The sequence below is a fragment of the Poecilia formosa genome, unplaced genomic scaffold, assembly GCF_000485575.1.
Source record: "Poecilia formosa unplaced genomic scaffold, Poecilia_formosa-5.1.2 Scaffold25, whole genome shotgun sequence".
Classification (NCBI taxonomy): Eukaryota; Metazoa; Chordata; class Actinopteri; order Cyprinodontiformes; family Poeciliidae; genus Poecilia; species Poecilia formosa.
In genome coordinates this window covers 110,792-129,015 of record NW_006799964.1, presented here as the reverse complement: position 1 = coordinate 129,015, position 18,224 = coordinate 110,792, and the positions used below count along the sequence as shown (strand labels likewise).

The window sequence follows — 18,224 nt, the reverse complement described above, 5'->3', positions numbered from 1 at the left end:
CGAGTTGGTCCCAAAGAACTTCATTTTGGTCTCATATGACTACGGCGCTTTCTCCCAAGTTGTCGCTTAAACATTTAGACGTTCTCAAGGCATTTAAGACTGGCTGTGATGTTTGTAGGCCTGTATCAATTACAAATTTTGATGGACAATAAGTTATTATTGCGATGACGTTGTTTTGAGACCATTTTCAAGTAATGTAATGATAACGCCAGAATAATGAAAAGTTTGTCCTCTCAAGACCAATAAACTTTAATTTTGTAAAAAAAAAAAACTCACACTGGAACTGGGGGATATTTTAAATAACCACATAAATAAACAAAATGCCCAAAAACAATAAATAAAACAGAAATAAAAACCACAACTGAAACAATAGATGTAACAGATTATAAAATCTGTCAACAAAACTGCCCTCCAAAAAAATATTAACCATTAGAATGGAAATTATGGAGCTTATTTTGATTTATTATGTGGTTAATTAACGTATTGCTTGCTGCATCTGGCTCAGACATAAGCCTTCAACAGCAACAAGATTTCCGTCCATGACAGTAGAGTGCGTCATCAATGGTTCCTTAGTGCTTTCACGTCATGAACAAAACTCTTCCACATGCAGCTACGGGCTAATCCCTCTTCGTCCCTCTGAGGTGAATTCAGTCTAAGGGTAACAGTTATTTTCACTTTGTATTTTAAGAATACTGTAACAAAAATAAAAAATCTGTGATGACTCTCAAGCTTTCATTCTTAAGATATCAGTGTTGCTACAAATGGCATTACTCAGCAACTTAGCAAATTACCAAGAAGAATGTTGCAACCTAAAACGAAGCAGTTCCTGTTTGCCTGCACTAGAACGTCTGAGCACAGCTTTTACCCGATTCCACGTTAAGTGGAATCGAGTAAAAGTCTTTCATTCGTTTTTTATTCTCCTATAGCAATAATGTGAAACATTAGCTTGATCTGAATCTATTCTCAACTGGATCATGTTTTTGTCTTTAAGCCATAAACACATTAGGATTGTCGCAGTGCGGCAAGTCGTGTTGACACGGTTAATTGTTGTCACCCATAAGTAAAAAGGACACGTGACACCGGGCCAGTGCCGACCTCTGGACTCTGAAATAACTAAGACAACAGAGATGTATTGTTGTGATGCGCATTGTGCAACTTAAAATAAAAAAACTGTCAGCAGCTGAACAATGTAAAAACGAAAATGGTCTCAATCTGTCGTCTTTCTATAAGATAGTGTTAAACTACAAGTGTTTTGCAGAACAATTTTTGTTCTTTTCATTACTTCCAATTTAATCTAAAAGCTCCTGTAAAACTTGTCATGAGCATTTATTAAATCACCAAAACAAAGCGGAGAAGAGACTAATGAATGCCAATTTACTCAAGAAAAATGAAACAAACTTATAGGATGATGTTTCTAATTTTATCAAGTATTAATATGCAAGGTTGTTTCTCCAAGGAGTCTTATCAAACCTCAAAAAGACTTTGATCTTTGAGCAGTACATCCTGACAGGTTTATCTTTGAGTTTGAGATGCCATAAAATTTCCATTTGCACTTCCTTGGGGGAATTTTCCAACAAAGTAGTTCTAGAACTAGCTCAAAAGCACTCATTTATTCATGCTTTTAATCACCAATGCGTTCACTTTAATCGCCAACAGGAGTAAATAAAATCGGTGTTCCAATGTCACCAACACTTTGTGAGGCACAGAATGAAGAGCAGCTGCTCTGTGAAGGTGTGTGGTAGATATAGTAATTGAGACCTCAAGCGTTCAACTTTTTGATTTAGCTTATCTTTTTATTATATAGATCATTTTTGAAGCTCGACAAATGCTAAGCAATGTACAATGTGAACTGCAGTTAATTTAACGGTTTTAAACGTTTCCCTCAGTTTAAACCTTCAAGACGTATTTCAGGAATTTAAAATGACTGCGACCAGCATACTCGTTTCTGCCACATGTAGCCTTCTTGGGATGCTTCTCAGCACCGTGACCTCTTTTTATCTTGGAAAATGACCCGACTGGCGAGTGACACCACGCTTAGTCAGGTGACATAAACTGGTAATCTGTGCTGCATCGCCATGGTAACATGCGTGCCAGTAAGTACTGGGGATGGCAGGGTGCGTCTTTTCATGGCTCTGCTACACCCATCTGACTCACTCGTACACACACACAAAAAAAAAAAAAAAAACGCGCACGGCTGTCATCACAAAACCTGATTGCAAAACATCATTAGCAGTGCGCCAGACTCAGCTGGAGCAAACTGGCCATCAGTTTGAGACCCAAACACAGACTGGTCTGCAGATTGCTCTGTAGGGATAAAAGCTGACAGCTCAATTACTGTACGGTCCAGGCTTTCTTCATTTAGTTTCTATGGTTCATCTCCCTTTCGGTTTTCTCTCAGTTAACCTTCTGTTCCTCATCCAGTCTGCTAAAATCCGTATCTCAGCCAGCTGGCATCAGACTGCCTCCACCAGGCACAGTGTCGGGCCCAAGAGGGCATGAAGACAGAAGAATCGGGACAGGAGACGCGTATACTGGAAGCAAAAGAGGGAATCAAAGGAGCATAGGTAAAGAAAAAGAATGGAATAAAAAAAAAAAACACAACATGAACCAAGCTATAAGACGACCAGGTGTAGGTGACAGGTGGTGTCTCTCTTCTTTTTTGACTCTCTACTGTAGCTTAAACACTGTGATGCTTCTTTACTGATCCTTACTGCTCATCATGCATTCATGTCTGTAGTTTTCCAAGTCTCAGCTTGTATGAAAATGTGACCCACTTCATAAAAAAAAGCAAATCTAAACAAGCTTGAGTGTGAAAGATGAAGGCAAAATATGTAAAAGATAAAAGATTAGAGCTTTCTACCCTTATCTGGTAAGCAAACCGTACCATTTCATCCCAGTGTATTTACATTTTACACTCATAAAAGAAAGATTTTGTGCAGCTGTACCGAACTGCCTACGCTACCATACTGTCTTCGGGCAATACTTGAAAAAATGCAAGATCATCATGTTCAAATAACAGTTTTTCTACAGTCATTTAAAAAGAAAAAACTGACTTTTTGCTCCACAAAAAGTCTGAAAACATAACTTCATGTTCCTTTTTAGTTTAAATGAAATAGGGGAGAATTTCTAATAATAACCTAATTAATTTTGTTCAGCTAAGCAATGGAAACTTATTAAAATGGTGGCTTTATCTAACAGTGAACCATTATAGCATTACCATAGCAGCATTGGCATAACCAAACGGACAGACAGAAAGTTAAAGAGGAGCGGCAAAAGTAAATGAGCTGGATAAGCATTGCTTCCTAATAACTGATGGCATCATCAGATATTAAGCTCTTAGCGTCTCATGACAGTCACACAGCAACAGTCTTCAGTCAGAGGCTTGCTCAGATTTGTTGTGTGACTGACTGCTGCCTGAGATCCTTCCTGCCCACAGCATCAACATGCTCAATGACTCTTTGAAGATACTTCCGCCGCATGAGTTACGACATTTAACTTTCTTGTGGGAAGAAAAAAGTCTTTTTGGATTGAATTGAATACTAGTTTGGGCACTTATAATGTTCAACGGCATATTATTTCATCATAACTGTGCTGTTACTGTTACAAACATGACATCTTCTTTTCCCTTACTGACATCATAATGCGTACCACAGACTGCTGCGTGTCAGTTTATTTACCCTGTTTGTTTGTTTTTTTTTATTTCATGGATTATGGAGTTAAAGAACCATAAAAATGCTCACCTTTGTCTTTAATTAAATGCAGTTGTATGTCATTTTCTGCAGCTTTTATGTGTAATTTTCTATCCACTGAGTCTGGCTCTGATCTGGGGGTGAGTTGAGAAGAGTCGATCTAATTGAAGTGATTTAACCCTTGTGCGTGCGAGGACTGAGGCAAACGTAGAGGACTGTGGCAAATGATACAAGTTTTACGTGTGTGGGGTCGGTTGGACCCCATTTGTAAACACACAGGTTAAAGTGCACAACCAGGACAACAATGCAGCTGAAATCCATAAAAGCAACCAAAAAAAAAAAAACATGTCTGGCTTTCTCAGCCTATTTAGTGTATGTATATTTTTATGGAATATAAGAAAAAAATATATATAGGGTTTATAGATTTTAGATTCAGCACAAAATTATTTTTATTTCATGTGTAACTTGTAACAACAATGCAGCTTTATTTAGGAATATTTAGTGCTGTGCAGAAGCTTGTATTTATTTATGAACACCCAAGTCAGAGGTCTGCAACCTGCGGCCCCGGAGCTTCACCTAGTTCGTTAGGCCGTCCACATCCAAAGTCATGAGATTGAGCCACAAACATTTATTTAGTTCCCACATGCATTGTTCATTTCATACAGAAAAAAAAAAATAACTTTTTTTTTTGCAAGTAAATATTTGTCTTCTCAACATAAATCAATCCATAAATCAAACAAATGACGGACGCTATTGCTTAATGTACCTAGAATACCAAATTAACTTTAAATAGTTTAAAACAAGTCAAACTAAATATTAGAGTCTGGAATAAGAAGGTGGACCATCAGCTATGAGGAAGACGAAATGGGCTGAATGAGAAATTTTTAATTGCTTTAAAAAAAAATCATCACAAGGCTTCCTACACTCTCCTGTCTTTAGTATATTGGGCTCAGTAACCAGCATCATGTGTGTCTATTTACTGTTATAAGCTCCCAAAAGGTGGAATACAAACCAGCACAATAGCAGAAAAACATGTTCATTTCAATGTTTTATTGAATACTATGATTATACTAGTTATGATTAATCTACTACTTTCTTTTCCGACATCTGCAATGTTGTGCCGCTAATTACAAATTATTGAAAAGATCTTTGTGTTTTAAGAAACTTTAACTGTGTGGAAAATTTTGCTTTCACAAACATGTTTGTTAAAATGTGTCATTACACTCTTTGTTATTAAAAATCACACACTGTTGTAAATGGGAAGTTTAACATTGAAGACTTTCAGCTACTTTCATCCGACATGGTTGTTTTACACAACTACATTTATCAGAAATATAAAATTAATACAGCAGGATGCAAGTAAACTTGATTTCATTTTCAGCCATGGTGAAAATGGTTCCCTCAGGAGTAGCTTTTAGAGATCTGCCTCTGAACAAATGAGAGTACAGGCAGAAAAACTGGGTCAAGGAAGATTTTTTTTTTTTTTATTTTTTCTAAGCCAAAGAACTTCAGTGAAAACTTTGTCAAATGTTGTGGCTGCACTTTGGGTCAAGCTGCACCTAAAGCCTCGACAGTCTGAGTGATAAACGAGGTTTGACGCACAGCAGTGTTCAAGGTGGAGACCATGAACTTTGTGCTGTGGCACAGTAAAAAAAATCTGATTAACACGGTTACATTCTGGTTCCTTTTGAGGCGGTACTGAACGCAACGCCAAAAACTAGAAAATAGTTTATGTTAAAGCTGTAGAAATTGACATCTTGGAACAAATGTTACGAATAAATTCAGTAGTAAAATGTTTTACAAGAGTTTTAGTTTTTTGAGTTAGACATGGGCAAAATGAACTCGGAAGTTTAACTAGGATGTTGTGTGATATTACCAACATTTAATGTGGAAAATTTCAAAAACATGTAAATAAAGATTTTGCCGTTGATTAAAGAGAAGAGTATAAATCAGTTTTAAAATTTAATCAAGCAATTTTATTATTATTTTAAATTCTAGACTAAATGACAATAATTTAAAACCCAAGTCTGCCAGGCTTACAAGTAACTCTATGAGTTTAACTGTGTAACAGTGTGTATTATATTATTTAGACAAGATTAACTATTTCTGTACATACAGAGCGTCGGAAATGTAGTTCCCTTTTTATATTCTGCACTTGTATGGGTCAATACTGTTGTTCTGCAGAGAAAAAAAATGATTCAGTCTTCCAGTCAGACAAAACCCCATTTTGAAAGAACAATCTTCATCCACATATTGCCCTAATAAAGCGAACCGCCTGCATGACTCTGAGTAACACATGGAGTTTCCTCAGCTGTCACCCTGAACAGCAGCTTGATTACAGAGTCAGGAGAGATCCACTGAGTCTCAACCGAGTCGACTGAGCCAGTCGACCCACCGACAGACACAGAACAACAGACGTGTCTACACAGCATGTCTACAGCAGGCCACAGGCTCACCTTGGGCTCCATGGAGATGAAACTATGGCGACCACGGCTCGATAAAGTTGATCTCTTGATAGTCCGACTGTGGAAGAAGTGATAGTGGTCTTTGAGGTCCCCAATCTGCAAAGCACACATGCAGACATTAAAGCATATATATCAATATGTTATTTGTACTTATTGATGTGTTAAAGTGAGGCAGTGGTGGCATTTTTACTGGTGAACCATCTTTAGACAACCAAACCATAGAACATAAATTTATTATTCCAATAAATTCTATTGGAGATGTTACCAGAGTTTTGGTACAACAGCGACCAAAGCTACACATCAGAAAAATATGTAAGTGAAACATGATATTGTGACCAACTAGGACTGGGTGGAAGATATGATGATATGATGATTGATAGTTTAGGTATTTTGAGACAGACATGATGGTTTGTATTTCCTTCATGTCAATTTTATGAATACAAATAAATACAAAGAAAAGATATTTGCTCTAGATAGAGATTAGTTTTTTTCTATTAGAGCAATTATTTTATGTAGAGAAAGTATTAATGACTTAATTGCAAAAAAGTTGATATATTTTTCTATAAATAATCCACATTTTCCTTTTTTAGCATTACACATTGTCAACACTAAGAATGCAGGATATTGTGAAAACATTCGATAATATCTTAAGATCGTAGTAACAATACAAGTTGCAGTTCCTAAATAAACAAACGGTGTTTATCCCTTTCTGCTCTGCAAACATAGACCAGAAACAGTCCAACCAGCTACACGAACAAAATAACTGATTTTTTTCTACCACAAGGTTTCATTAAAAAAAGTTGATCCTGACTGAGGCGTGTAGTTTTTAACTCTTCATGACTTGCGCATCTTCCGAAACATTTCATGCTGCTTAAAAAAAACTGGCAATACCATATTTGAAAGTATAATACATTGGCTGCAATGTATTTCAGCTCAGACAGTTGTTTGCGATATGCATACTGCGTACAGTGAACAATAAATATGCAATATATTATGCAGCTGCTGATTTTTGTTTTCCCCCAAACCAGTTCAGATGCTAACCGGTGCTCCACTGGTTTCAGTGACTTCATGAGTTTCACCACAGCCAGATTTGGCACTGATAAACTAGTGCATATCTTGGCAAAAAGACAAAGCTGAGCCACAGAAAAGAACCACTTTCCATCTGGAGATCAGAGACCAACAACCACGTTAGAGAAATGTTTAATACTCCTGAAATGGTTTCATCTTTGATTTGCCTAATTTAAGATAACAAACTGGAAAGCCGCCAGGTTTTAGATTAATAAAAAGGTTGGATTAGTTCTGGCATAATGTCAGTTACATGGCTCGTGAGTTTGAGTTGTTTATCTTAGTAAATCATCCATTATGAGGTTTTATGTGGATAGTTCCTAAGCATCATTGGTCTTGGACTGAGAAGCATTCACAAAATCAAATTGTTGTTTAAATGGCTTTGATAAAAATGGTGATATGAAGGCATCCGTTTGTGGTGCTCCGAAGACAGACGATGTGATTCCTGTAGATAAACTGACTGTACCCAGAGGTACTCCGATGAATTGGGCTTGTGTCTTGTCATCTTACTCTAGATCAATCATTTCCATTCATCAGGGGCCACCATCATAAAGATCCAAGATGTTCCCCTGCAAACCTGTATTAAGTAATTGAATTCCTCGGTGTGTTACCATGTTGTGCAGGAAACCAATTTAATTGATTCTGATGAGTTGCAGCAGGAGAACATCTAAAAGATGCCATTGAGAGTGGGAAGTTTCCAGTTTTGTCCAACACCGACTCCATAATATCAAGTGTGTAACTTGACTTTATGGAGGATAAGACACACTTCTCCTCGACTTCCTGGCTGTGAGTTTCTTTTGTGCTACAAAATGTGTGAAGGTCTGATCGGGTGCCTTTATGATGGTAATTTGTACAGGTGTGGATAAAGTTCTCCACAGCTGCAGCACATAGTGTAAGCAATTTATAGGTTTCTATAAGGAATGTGCTCTACAAGTGACTACCAAGAGTTAATTTGATGTTTATTATAATGTTTGTTAACATTTCTTGTTCCTAAAAGTTTAAAAGCAACTGCAATAAAAGGTCAGAGAAAAGGTGAAACCCGAGACAAAATGAAACACGACCTTTGAATGACTGTGGGGGGAAACGGGACAAATGATACACAGAAACAACAATGGTAGACAGCCGGCAAGCTGCTGTAAGGTGATTAGTTTTAATAATTGATAAAGACCATTCAATCCTTCAGATGATCAAACTGTCATGGCTGCCAGGGGTCCTGTGGTGCATCGCTGCTCCACGGCAGAGATCCACCACCACAGAGTCCATTAGATCAGCTTTCAACTCCAACACGCGGCCGCATTTTCCAGCTTACGCTGAGAGGAGATGAGAAACAAGTAACTCCAAATAGCTTCACATCTACACCCCTGAGCAAAGCTTCAAAATGTCCTTATCGCCTCTCTTTCTATCGCTAAAGGCTGGAGTTGTCACCGTAGCTATGACAACCTGTGATCACAGGTGTATATGCAGGTACTTCTAAGGGCAACAGATGTTATCCAACTACAACAATCTGCTGCAAGTTCTCAATAGAAACAGCAGCATGACGTGGAGGCCGAATGAGAGGGAGAAAATGCAGGATTGTGGGCACCCAACGCCTTGTAACCCTGACTTTTTCCCCAGATTAATTAAATTTTCATCTCATCTGCAGAGTTCTCTAGGGAACTCAACAAAACACGCACGTTGCCCAAATAAACAATGATGTAACAGCTCAGACGGTCAAACTGGGAATTCAAACTTTAATCACACTACTGCTTTCATTTTAAGTCAAACAGGGGGACAATCACAACACAAGAAGCTGAGAAAATTACACACAATTCCACTCTGAATGATTCTGCCAGATTCAGATCAGGTTGCACCATTGGCAATTCGAACCCCAATTTGACATCCCCACATTGCCTTTTTGTCCTATTATCTGCCACCCTGTGTGGATCGATTATTGTTCTGATCACTTTATAGACCAGGTGGCTAATGAAATATGGCAGAATATGTTCACACGTCACCAGAACTGCAGTAAAAGGACAAGCTGTCCAGACAGAGCAGAAATCAGGGTTTTAGTCATGAATGGTTTTATCAGAAGCAGAAACACTTCTGAAGAGAACAGGTTTAAAAAGAACCGCTCAGTGCTGCACCTTGGAGGAACTTGTCTGATGACACAAGTAGGAAACGGATCTCAAAAATTAACGATCTCCAGAAATTCACCAATGGAGAAGTCAAAGCAACTGATTTGATCAATCTAGAAAGAGTGACCGAGTTAATTCTATTGACTTAGGGCTCCAGCTAACCACTGAAACAGTCACACTTCTAACAAGCAGTTTTCCAACCAAAATTAGTCCAATAACCCAGCAACAACTCATCCAGGAGCTCAAAGATAAAGTCAGCAACATCCAAAGTGAAAGTGTTCATGACTCAACAATAAGATAGAGAGTGAGAAAAAAAAAGTATCTATTGGAGCTGAAAACCTCTGCTCAGCTGGTTATACAGGACAAATACCTGTCTCAGATTTTTTATTTTTTTACCTGTCTCACACTTAATATCACTTAATAATACACACTTAACATCTTCATGATCCCCAAAACGTTTGGGAAAGTATTCTGCTGACTAGCTTTTTGGGCCATGTGCTCCATTACATCTGGTGAAACAAACAAAACAAAAAGATGGTCATGCTGCCAGTTAAACTTGGTAGAGCCTAGAGCTGCTTTGCTGCTCTGAACTATAAGGAATTTGCCTAATTATTGATAGAACCAGTAATTCTGATCTCATCAGAAAATCCTGGCCGTTCAGTGCTAGGACGGTGATCAGCAAGTCCATTTTGGAATGACTAAAATAGAAAAGTGGCGTTTCTGAAAAGGCCTCGTCATAGACCATCTTTAAAAAAGATGAAGTGGTATGACCTTAAACAGGCTTTTCATACCGAAAAATCCTACTAAAACATTTCAGTGTGGTAGCAAGCAAAAGCAAAAGAAATCTATGAGGGGGTAATAGGAGCTTCATTTTTTTTTTGACTCACTTTATTTTAGCAATCTGTGTTGCCCATGAGCAACTTCCTCCTGGAAGACTTTTATCAGAGGCACATAACCACTTCTCCTTTCAGCGGACTAGGATTATAGAAAATTACCAGATCCATCAACTTGATGTAGCAGTTTCCTTTTTTACCAAAAAAGAACTTGGGTGCAAGACTACCAAAATTCAATATCACGAAACTATAATTGGGTGAAATGACCAGCACCATCTTCTGCCTGAGCTTCAACAACAGAATTAAATTGTTTTTGTTTCTGTCCTTCACAACAAGTCCTTCCTTTGTTTTGTGAAGGAACATAGTCCTTCACAAAACAAAATGAGAAGCACAGAAACAGAAACCTAAACCTAAACAGCACTGGTTTTAGAAAATGCAACATTTCACAACACACAAAAAAAAGTAACTTTTTTTAAATCATTTTATCTGAAATGTTTTCTGGATTTCATTCTTACCTCCTCTGGGTTGTCAAGTTACCTTTTGAGAAACTTGCAGATTTTATTTTTAATGGAATATTCCTTGATTTATTTTTTTTTTTAGCCTGCATTTGTCTTCCCCAGTTTTTGGCAAATCCTAGAACCTCTCGTCCCTTAACCTAGTAACCACCAAACAGTCTGCAAGGCACATTCTGGTAGCCCAAAAACATGGGAAAAGAAAAAAAAAAAAAAACGCCCTGTACGAATCACCATCTTCAGTTGTTATTGATCCAAGCGTCTCCAGTCTGGCTCCAGGTTATGACCAACCCTCTCAATGCGATCCACATCCTCTCCCATCCCTGCTAAACACCAATTTGGACGGATATCCACGTCTGGGGCCTCATCAGCTGATTTAGACTCAATTTGAGCCAGTGTCTTAGTCTGGGAAGGGGGCTCCACAGCTAAGAGGATTACCCAGAATTCCCCAACGAGGTGCTCTCGTACTCCATGCCAACTCTTTTCATCCATCCGTCCATCCATGGTCCCAGCTTTCAGCCCCTCATTCTGTCATCTCTCAGTGTGTGCTTATCTTTGTCTGATTTCCTCTTCCCAACCCTGTAAAGAAGACCATATTGTCCCTGTGCAGCATTTTTTCCGTCCCATCCCCCTTTGTCTTTCTTTAAGCACTTGATCCCACTCCCAATTAAACCCCTCTCCTAATTTAGCATCCATATTGTTATTTTATCCTTTGTTACAAGCGGCCAACTTGAGCACTCTAGGCAGCTTTAAACTGCAAAAACCTGCACGTTAATGTGAAAAATAAAACATATTCCAAAATTAATTTCACATACAGTGATATGAATGTTGTGCCGATAAACATGCTGAGGGTCGGCTATGACAGAGATGTCAGAGTTCACATCAAGCAACCAGAGCGTGCTGCTATCAATCCCATGGGAGCGGCTTTCAGCTGACCCCAAAATAAGGAAGTGAAGTGAAACTCTTGTCTATGAGGTGTCAAAGTCCAATGAGTGCTCCATATTGAGATGGAAATCAGGGCGAACGGCGGGGGTTGGGGGCACCAACCCACTCTGCCGGGGAATTCCTATGTGCAGGGGGGGTTAGTATGGAAAAATTGGGAGCGTGTGTGTGAGTGTGTCTGAGAAAAGGGGTGCAGGGGGTGGGGAGAAGAGATTCAACACATTAGTTGCTGTCAAAGAGAGGGGATAAACGAGGCCATTAAGGCCTACTCTCTCCGGGAGTACGGTGGGTGGGCAGGCTGGGTAAGGTGGAGAGGGAGGGGATGGTGGTGGGGATTCAATAGCTGTTGACTAGGCTACCCCACAACAACCTGTCAGAATGCCCCCCTCCCCATGTTCTGTGCTGTCTGCACACCCAACACTGGCAAGTGCAGGCATGAGCTGCCCATGTATGATGGCGGTACTGGAGCGTGTGTGGGGTCCACATTTGGGGCTTCTTTTGTCGGCCACCATTTCAACTTTGTCAAAACACATGTAGAAGAAAAGGGATAAAACCTCCCGACACCGACACAGCATCCTGCTGTTAGTTACTTTCAGTTTTCCTTTTTCTACTTCTTTAAATATGTTGTTGGAAGTTATTTTCTACCACATTGTACAAAAGCCCCTTGCTTTACCGCATCAAATCAGCTGAATGCGGTTGGGACTTGAACTGCCAATGCAGGTGCAGTTTACCCAATTTATTCATGTCACTAGATTTAAAATTATGCCTTCAATCACCCAAAAAGTTTATTACTGATTCTAAATCATGCAGGCAGCTCACAAAAGATAAGCCAAACAGCGTGGTAAGACGATCAATTTAGAACAAAAAAAAACTTTGTTTTAATTAAAAAAAAAAAAAACCAGTAATACAAACATTACATACATACAAAAATTATTTATAATCTTATCATTGCTGGCCAGCTTTTTGAACATTTCCACTTGGATTGATGAGCCCCAAGTCTTTGAGGTTGGAATACCTCATTGCCATCACCCTAATCTTCAGCTTCATCCGCAGATTATCAATGCAATTCAAATCAGATCTCTGGCTGCACTGCTCCAAACACGTTGGTCAAATAAAAAGAGGACTTTGAACCTAAATCTGGCAGGGGTATGAATAATTTTGGGCTTGACTCAAAACTGGGTAATTCAAATCCAGTAATCGATACCAATGTTGGAGCAGTAACTTTTAGAAATTACACGCCATTTGTTGTAACATTTTAAAATGCTGCACTATCATTCTCAAAACTTTTGCATAATAAGACGATTTGTGAAAGCACCCAAACAGCCATTCCTCAAAGGGTAGAACCTATAAGCAAGGGGTGCAACACTAAAAGTTATGCTGGAACATAATGTGCTTTCTTTCTATTAAAAAGTTCTCCTGAGGTGAAAAAAGTTGCTCTTTTTGTAATCCAAATTCTCTATGGGAACATCATCCGTTATTATCTCTCTCACACACACCCTGCCTGTTATATAAGCTGGATCCACTCCGGACCTTTAGGTGTCCAAGATCAAGAGCCAAGCAGCGCTGGCTGCTCTCACGTTTGTGTCAGGAGGAGCAAACACAGGAGACAGCTGTGAGCGAGGCTCAAAGAGAGTTCACTGTGTCTTCTGAACTAATCTGCGGAAACCCAGAGAGGAGGCACCTGTTGTACCATCCTGCTCTCCGAGTCTTTGTTCCCCGCAGCTCCCCTCTCCCGATCTGAGGTCCGGAGAGCCGCAGAAAGAGTTGGGAGAGGAGGTTTCGGTTGAGGTTCCGACTTGTGCCTCGTTTCAAATCTGCGTCCAACTCGCGTGAGTTGAAGCAAACACGAATGCACAAACACAACTCTGGCCGGGCGCAGTCTGTGTGACTTACCTGTCCCATGTTCCTATAGCCATATTTTTCCGCTATCCGATCGGCCACCTCGGGTCCGCCGGCTATCCTGACTGCCCAGTGGTTCGTGTAAAGCCGAGCTTTGCACGGCGGGGACGCAAAGCCGAGATAGAGCGCCAGGACGCAAAGGAAGCTCCTTCTCCAAGCGGCGTTGTGGACCATCTTCCCCCCACTTTTAACCAGACTCTTCTTCTCCTCCTCCTCCTCCTCCTCAGCCGACCAGGCAAACAACCAAACTTCTCTTCTCGCCGAGCAAGACTCTCATAGGAACACAAATATCCGGGATGAGGGGGGAAAAAAGGAGAAAAAGAAAAACACTCCGAGGGAGAAAGAGAGGGACAGAGGGGGGGAAAGCTCCGAAGAGGGGGAAAAAATACACCTTATCTCCAAACCTCTGCTTTCCACATGGGAGAGTTGGAAGTTCGTGTGCCCTCTCACTCTGCTCCTCTCTCTCCCTCTTTTTTTTTTTTTTTTTTTTTCCACGGAGGACGAGGAGGAAGTGTGTGCGTGTCTGTGCGCCGTGCGTAATCACGCGCGAGTTGGTGCGGGTGTGCGCGCGCGCGCGCGGAGCTTCTCAAAGCTGATTTCTCTTCTCCACCAACTACTCGGATGTTGGTCGCTCAGCGCATCATGCTTTCATGTGGCGAAATGGCTACAGCGCCTCCCCGCAAATAACTGGCTGACAATCCGGAGAGTAGAAACAACTACAGCCGCGGGGTTTCCCTCCCAACTCCGCTGGGTCTTAAAGGCACCCTGTTTGAGGACGCAGCAGGCGCAGTCCAGGCAGAGGGGGTTAATGCAGGACAGGGGCCAACTTCAAGGACTTCATCCAGCGACACCTCCCCCGGAAAAAAAGAAAAAGAAAAAGAAATAATTAAAATAAAATAAAGCTAGAAGTTGTTCTACTGTCACCATCGTATTTTTATTTTTATTTTATTTTTTATTTTTTTATCATTTTGGAGAAACAGCTAAATAAATAAAGATAGATGGGGGGCCCGCGCACATTTTGGTATTGACTAACAGTGGAAAACCATCGAACAAATTGTTGTATATTTATTTGGAAAAAAAAAAACTAATACAGATGAGTAGAAATCTGCATTTGGGTTGATTCTCTTTTCATGTTTAACTAATAGTAAAAAAAAAACAAAAAGGACTGACCACTTTTTCCTATTTGAATTTCTAGACAGGCACCTTGTTAAATGACTATGCTTTACTGTGACTGTAGGGGGCGCTTTTTTCAGCACATCGAAAGAGCTTTCCCGCTTAATTTTTCACAAAATAAACATAAAGGAGGATATGTTTAACAAACGTGGCATTATTTTTATACAACGTTTTTATATAGCTTTTGCTATTTATTTATTTATTTGATTGCTTCTCCCTTCACATTTCACGGGTCGATCGCTGCACGCCGGCGGAGCATTTGCTAACACTTTGTCCTCTCTCCCATGCATGTGAAATCTGTCCGGGTGCCGCTTCCTCCCGCAGTCCAAAACAAAACTGTTAGTTCAATTGATTAATCTAAAATGCCCTTAGTGTGAGCGTGTGCGTGCACGGCTGAGCCTCTCTGTGTTTGGCCTGCGATGTCCTGCCGACCTGTCCAGTCTGCTCCCCGCCTGATGACCCCTGCCAACCTGCAACGACAAGCCACGGATCAATGCACTGGTTGAACCTCAGTGGGAATATTCCACACTCCCCAACGATTGTAACTATTCACAAAACCTTTATTTTTACTAGTAGAAACATTTGTAAAAATGCTTTCTAATGTTTTAGCTAACAGGGCAGCCTTAGATCGAGACAGGTCTGAAATATGTAGAATGATCAGACTTGAATTAGTTTACTTTGACGTTATTGGTTGAAATGGTTAAATGACTTCAAGGTTTTAGCAATCTGATTTTTTTAATGTTTTTATTTTTAAAACTCTAACAGAAAAACAAACTTAAAGCATTTTTTTTACTTTAAAGCAAAAGTCAAAGAAACAATTAGTATGTTCTTTTTAATTTCTAATTTCTGACTTTTACTCAGATTTTTAACTTTAGGTATTGTTCTTGTATTTCTGAAATAACCTGGAACAAAGTGAACACACTTGTAGACAAACTGGAACATGTGCACATAACACATCATCTGCACACATGAAAATGTTGTGTTATGCACTAATTATTAGCACATCTGGGAAGTTAATAGATTTCACACATTGCACTGTAAAACCTCTATTAGCAAACATGTCACCTCAGTGTTTTAACACATAAAATGGAAAGAATTACATTTTTAACAGCTTGTGTTGGTAATAGTACTTCACACCAGCAAATCTAGCTGTTTTCTGACTTGGAACTAAGTCGGATTTGACATAATTTCTTATCCTGAGCTCCGATTTCTGTAACAAATTACAGAAAACAGGCTTGCTATTGGCAACAATATGTATTTCTCCTTATGTCATGCTTCCAAACACCATAGCTATGTGTTTGCAAACATACACACATAAAACACGAGCATCTGTCACAACGTTTTACATATTCTTCTCCTTGAAAATAAATCTTACACCTTTGAAGTGTCTGTTTTCCCTTTAAATTGAACCACGTTTGTAGGGACAATGCATTTTTGGGTTGAGCAGCATCCTCTCTGCTAATACCAGAGAAAAGACAGGGTGATTGCATGGGGCAGCATCTTCCTCGCTGAAAAAAAAACAAAAAAAAAACAAAGCTTTAGCAGTTGAGACAGTCTTAATGCAGAGAGATATCAAGATAAGATTCTGGAGCAAGTGGCACTCACCCCATCCATATCTCAAAATGGCAGTGACATCCTCCAAAATGTTTACCCTGCTTTATCCAAAAGATTGGATTTCTCAGAGAAAAGCCAGAAACTTTAGGAGTGAATAAGATGAAACACCCTGATCTAAACTCCACCGGATAGTTGTGAATGAGTTTGGGTGTGCTGTTCTTGTCAGAGTTATCTTCATGGCAGAGTGACCAAAACAACCACGTTGGCTGACTTGCACCAAATGCTGCCATGATCCCACAGCAGTGTGGGATCATGACCGGCAGCGTGAGGAGGAGTTGCCAGGCTGTTGTGGTTGTGTAAGGTTCTCCCATGAGGCTCCTGTTTGAAAGAAATTATGAATTTTTTTTATTTGCCATTATCTTTTGTTGCTTCAGACTTTAATCTTCTAGTCCAACAAATTACACCAGAAGCAGAATAAGCAGAGAGGATTTGGAAAGTCAAACATCCAACGTGGCTGTTTACCTAAAGATGGTTTTTTTCTTACAAATGTGGCACTAGATAAAGGGAAATAACCAGGTTTTCATACAGTAAGTTTAGTTACTACATTAAATATCTGTTACTCCATTACCTAAAATCTTGACATTATTGCCAAGAAATTAATTGTTCTTTGTGGATGTTTTGTTGCCATTGATACCATCATAAATTAACTGACCAAACAGTGTGTGATGCAGATATGACTTATTATTTTAGTACCTTTAAAACAGTCTCTCAAGAATAAAGCATAAACAGCAAGATGATTTTTGTTGTTTTCAGACACTAATAGAGAAAGAGCGTATGTTTTTCTATTTGTCACGGTGAAAGCTACTTAAAAAAAAAAAAAGTAGTTACGGACAAACAGTTTCATCAGTAAACAAGTAGGAGGCACAGATTACGGTTCAAATACTTCTGTCTCTGCTGTTGAATGCAAGCTTTGTCTGCCGGTAGACCAATATTGACACAGACATACCAATGTAAAGTTGAGTAAACTCTGGCCTCCACCCCAGTCATCCTCCACTGAAAATCAGTAGCACATATGAAACAGAAATATCAAAAGATCCCCATCTTCTATGAAGACAGAGGATCAATCGGTTTGATAGTTTTTTTCATGGTCAGCAGTCTACCGAGCAGACTATTTGTGTGGGCAATAAGTGGGTACATTAATTTAGGAGGATTTGTCACCTACTAATTTCTTGACCCTGAGAACAACTCAGGTGTCACTACCACAGCATTGTTCCTTAAATCAGCGAAGCTCTTGATGTCATGCCCCTCATCACAGCGAAGATCACAGCTGACTAAATGCTGTCATCATGGAATGTGCCGCTATTATGTGCCGCCGAGCCATTCATCCAAGGCCTTTGTTGACTGATGGCTTTTTGTTTGGCAGCAATTTTCCAGAGATGTCTCAGTGGAGAGCAAAAAACTCTGTTCTGCACGGGACACAAGTGAAAATCAGCATAATAGCTCTAATTAGAGACAGTTTCTTTCTGAATGGACCCCGGCATCACATTTCACGACGAGGAGGACAAGAGCATATCATGCTAGAGACCTAAACAAATCCAGTTGCAGTTCTCCATTCAGCTGTATGCAAGTGTTTCTCATTTAAAGACATTAAAAAAAAACAGTAGGGATTAATTTTAGCATCAAATCAAGTGCCCCCATCAAGACTCCTCCTTTATCAACAGGAGTGTCAAGTTTTCATTCAGATCATAAGTGTTGCAATATGCTGTACAACGGCTTCACAGCTCCCCGTGTTTCCCAGGGACGAGTGAACTGTGTGAACCTCAAAATCATCTTTGTCTACATCTGAGAACGGAGCGGTCGCAAGTGTCAGCAAACACTCTTAGGGGCATTCCTGTGTGCATTCCAGTGTCTCAATAAAATAACAGGGTGAATTGTGAATAATGTGCCAAAAACAGAATCCCAGCAGACAACTTGCAGC

At 39.7% G+C, this 18,224-nt stretch overlaps 1 protein-coding gene across 4 annotated transcripts in view; it reads right to left on the bottom strand.

The window, feature by feature from the left end:
- The window catches only part of pcsk5b (proprotein convertase subtilisin/kexin type 5b), a 92,870-nt gene extending 78,591 nt beyond the window's left edge, over nt 1-14,279 (bottom strand). The window contains exons 1-2 of one of the 4 annotated variants that reach the window (XM_016669461.1): nt 13,514-14,279; nt 6,146-6,250 (exon numbers count right to left, since the gene is read on the bottom strand). In XM_016669461.1, the coding sequence (XP_016524947.1) occupies nt 6,146-6,250; nt 13,514-13,693 (285 nt within the window). In that variant the 5' untranslated portion in view covers nt 13,694-14,279. The remainder of the gene's footprint in view (nt 1-6,145; nt 6,251-13,513) is intronic. The other 3 variants (XM_007548009.2, XM_007548007.2, XM_007548008.2) reach the window with 3 other exon arrangements.
- Between the last annotated feature and the right edge of the window lie 3,945 nt (nt 14,280-18,224).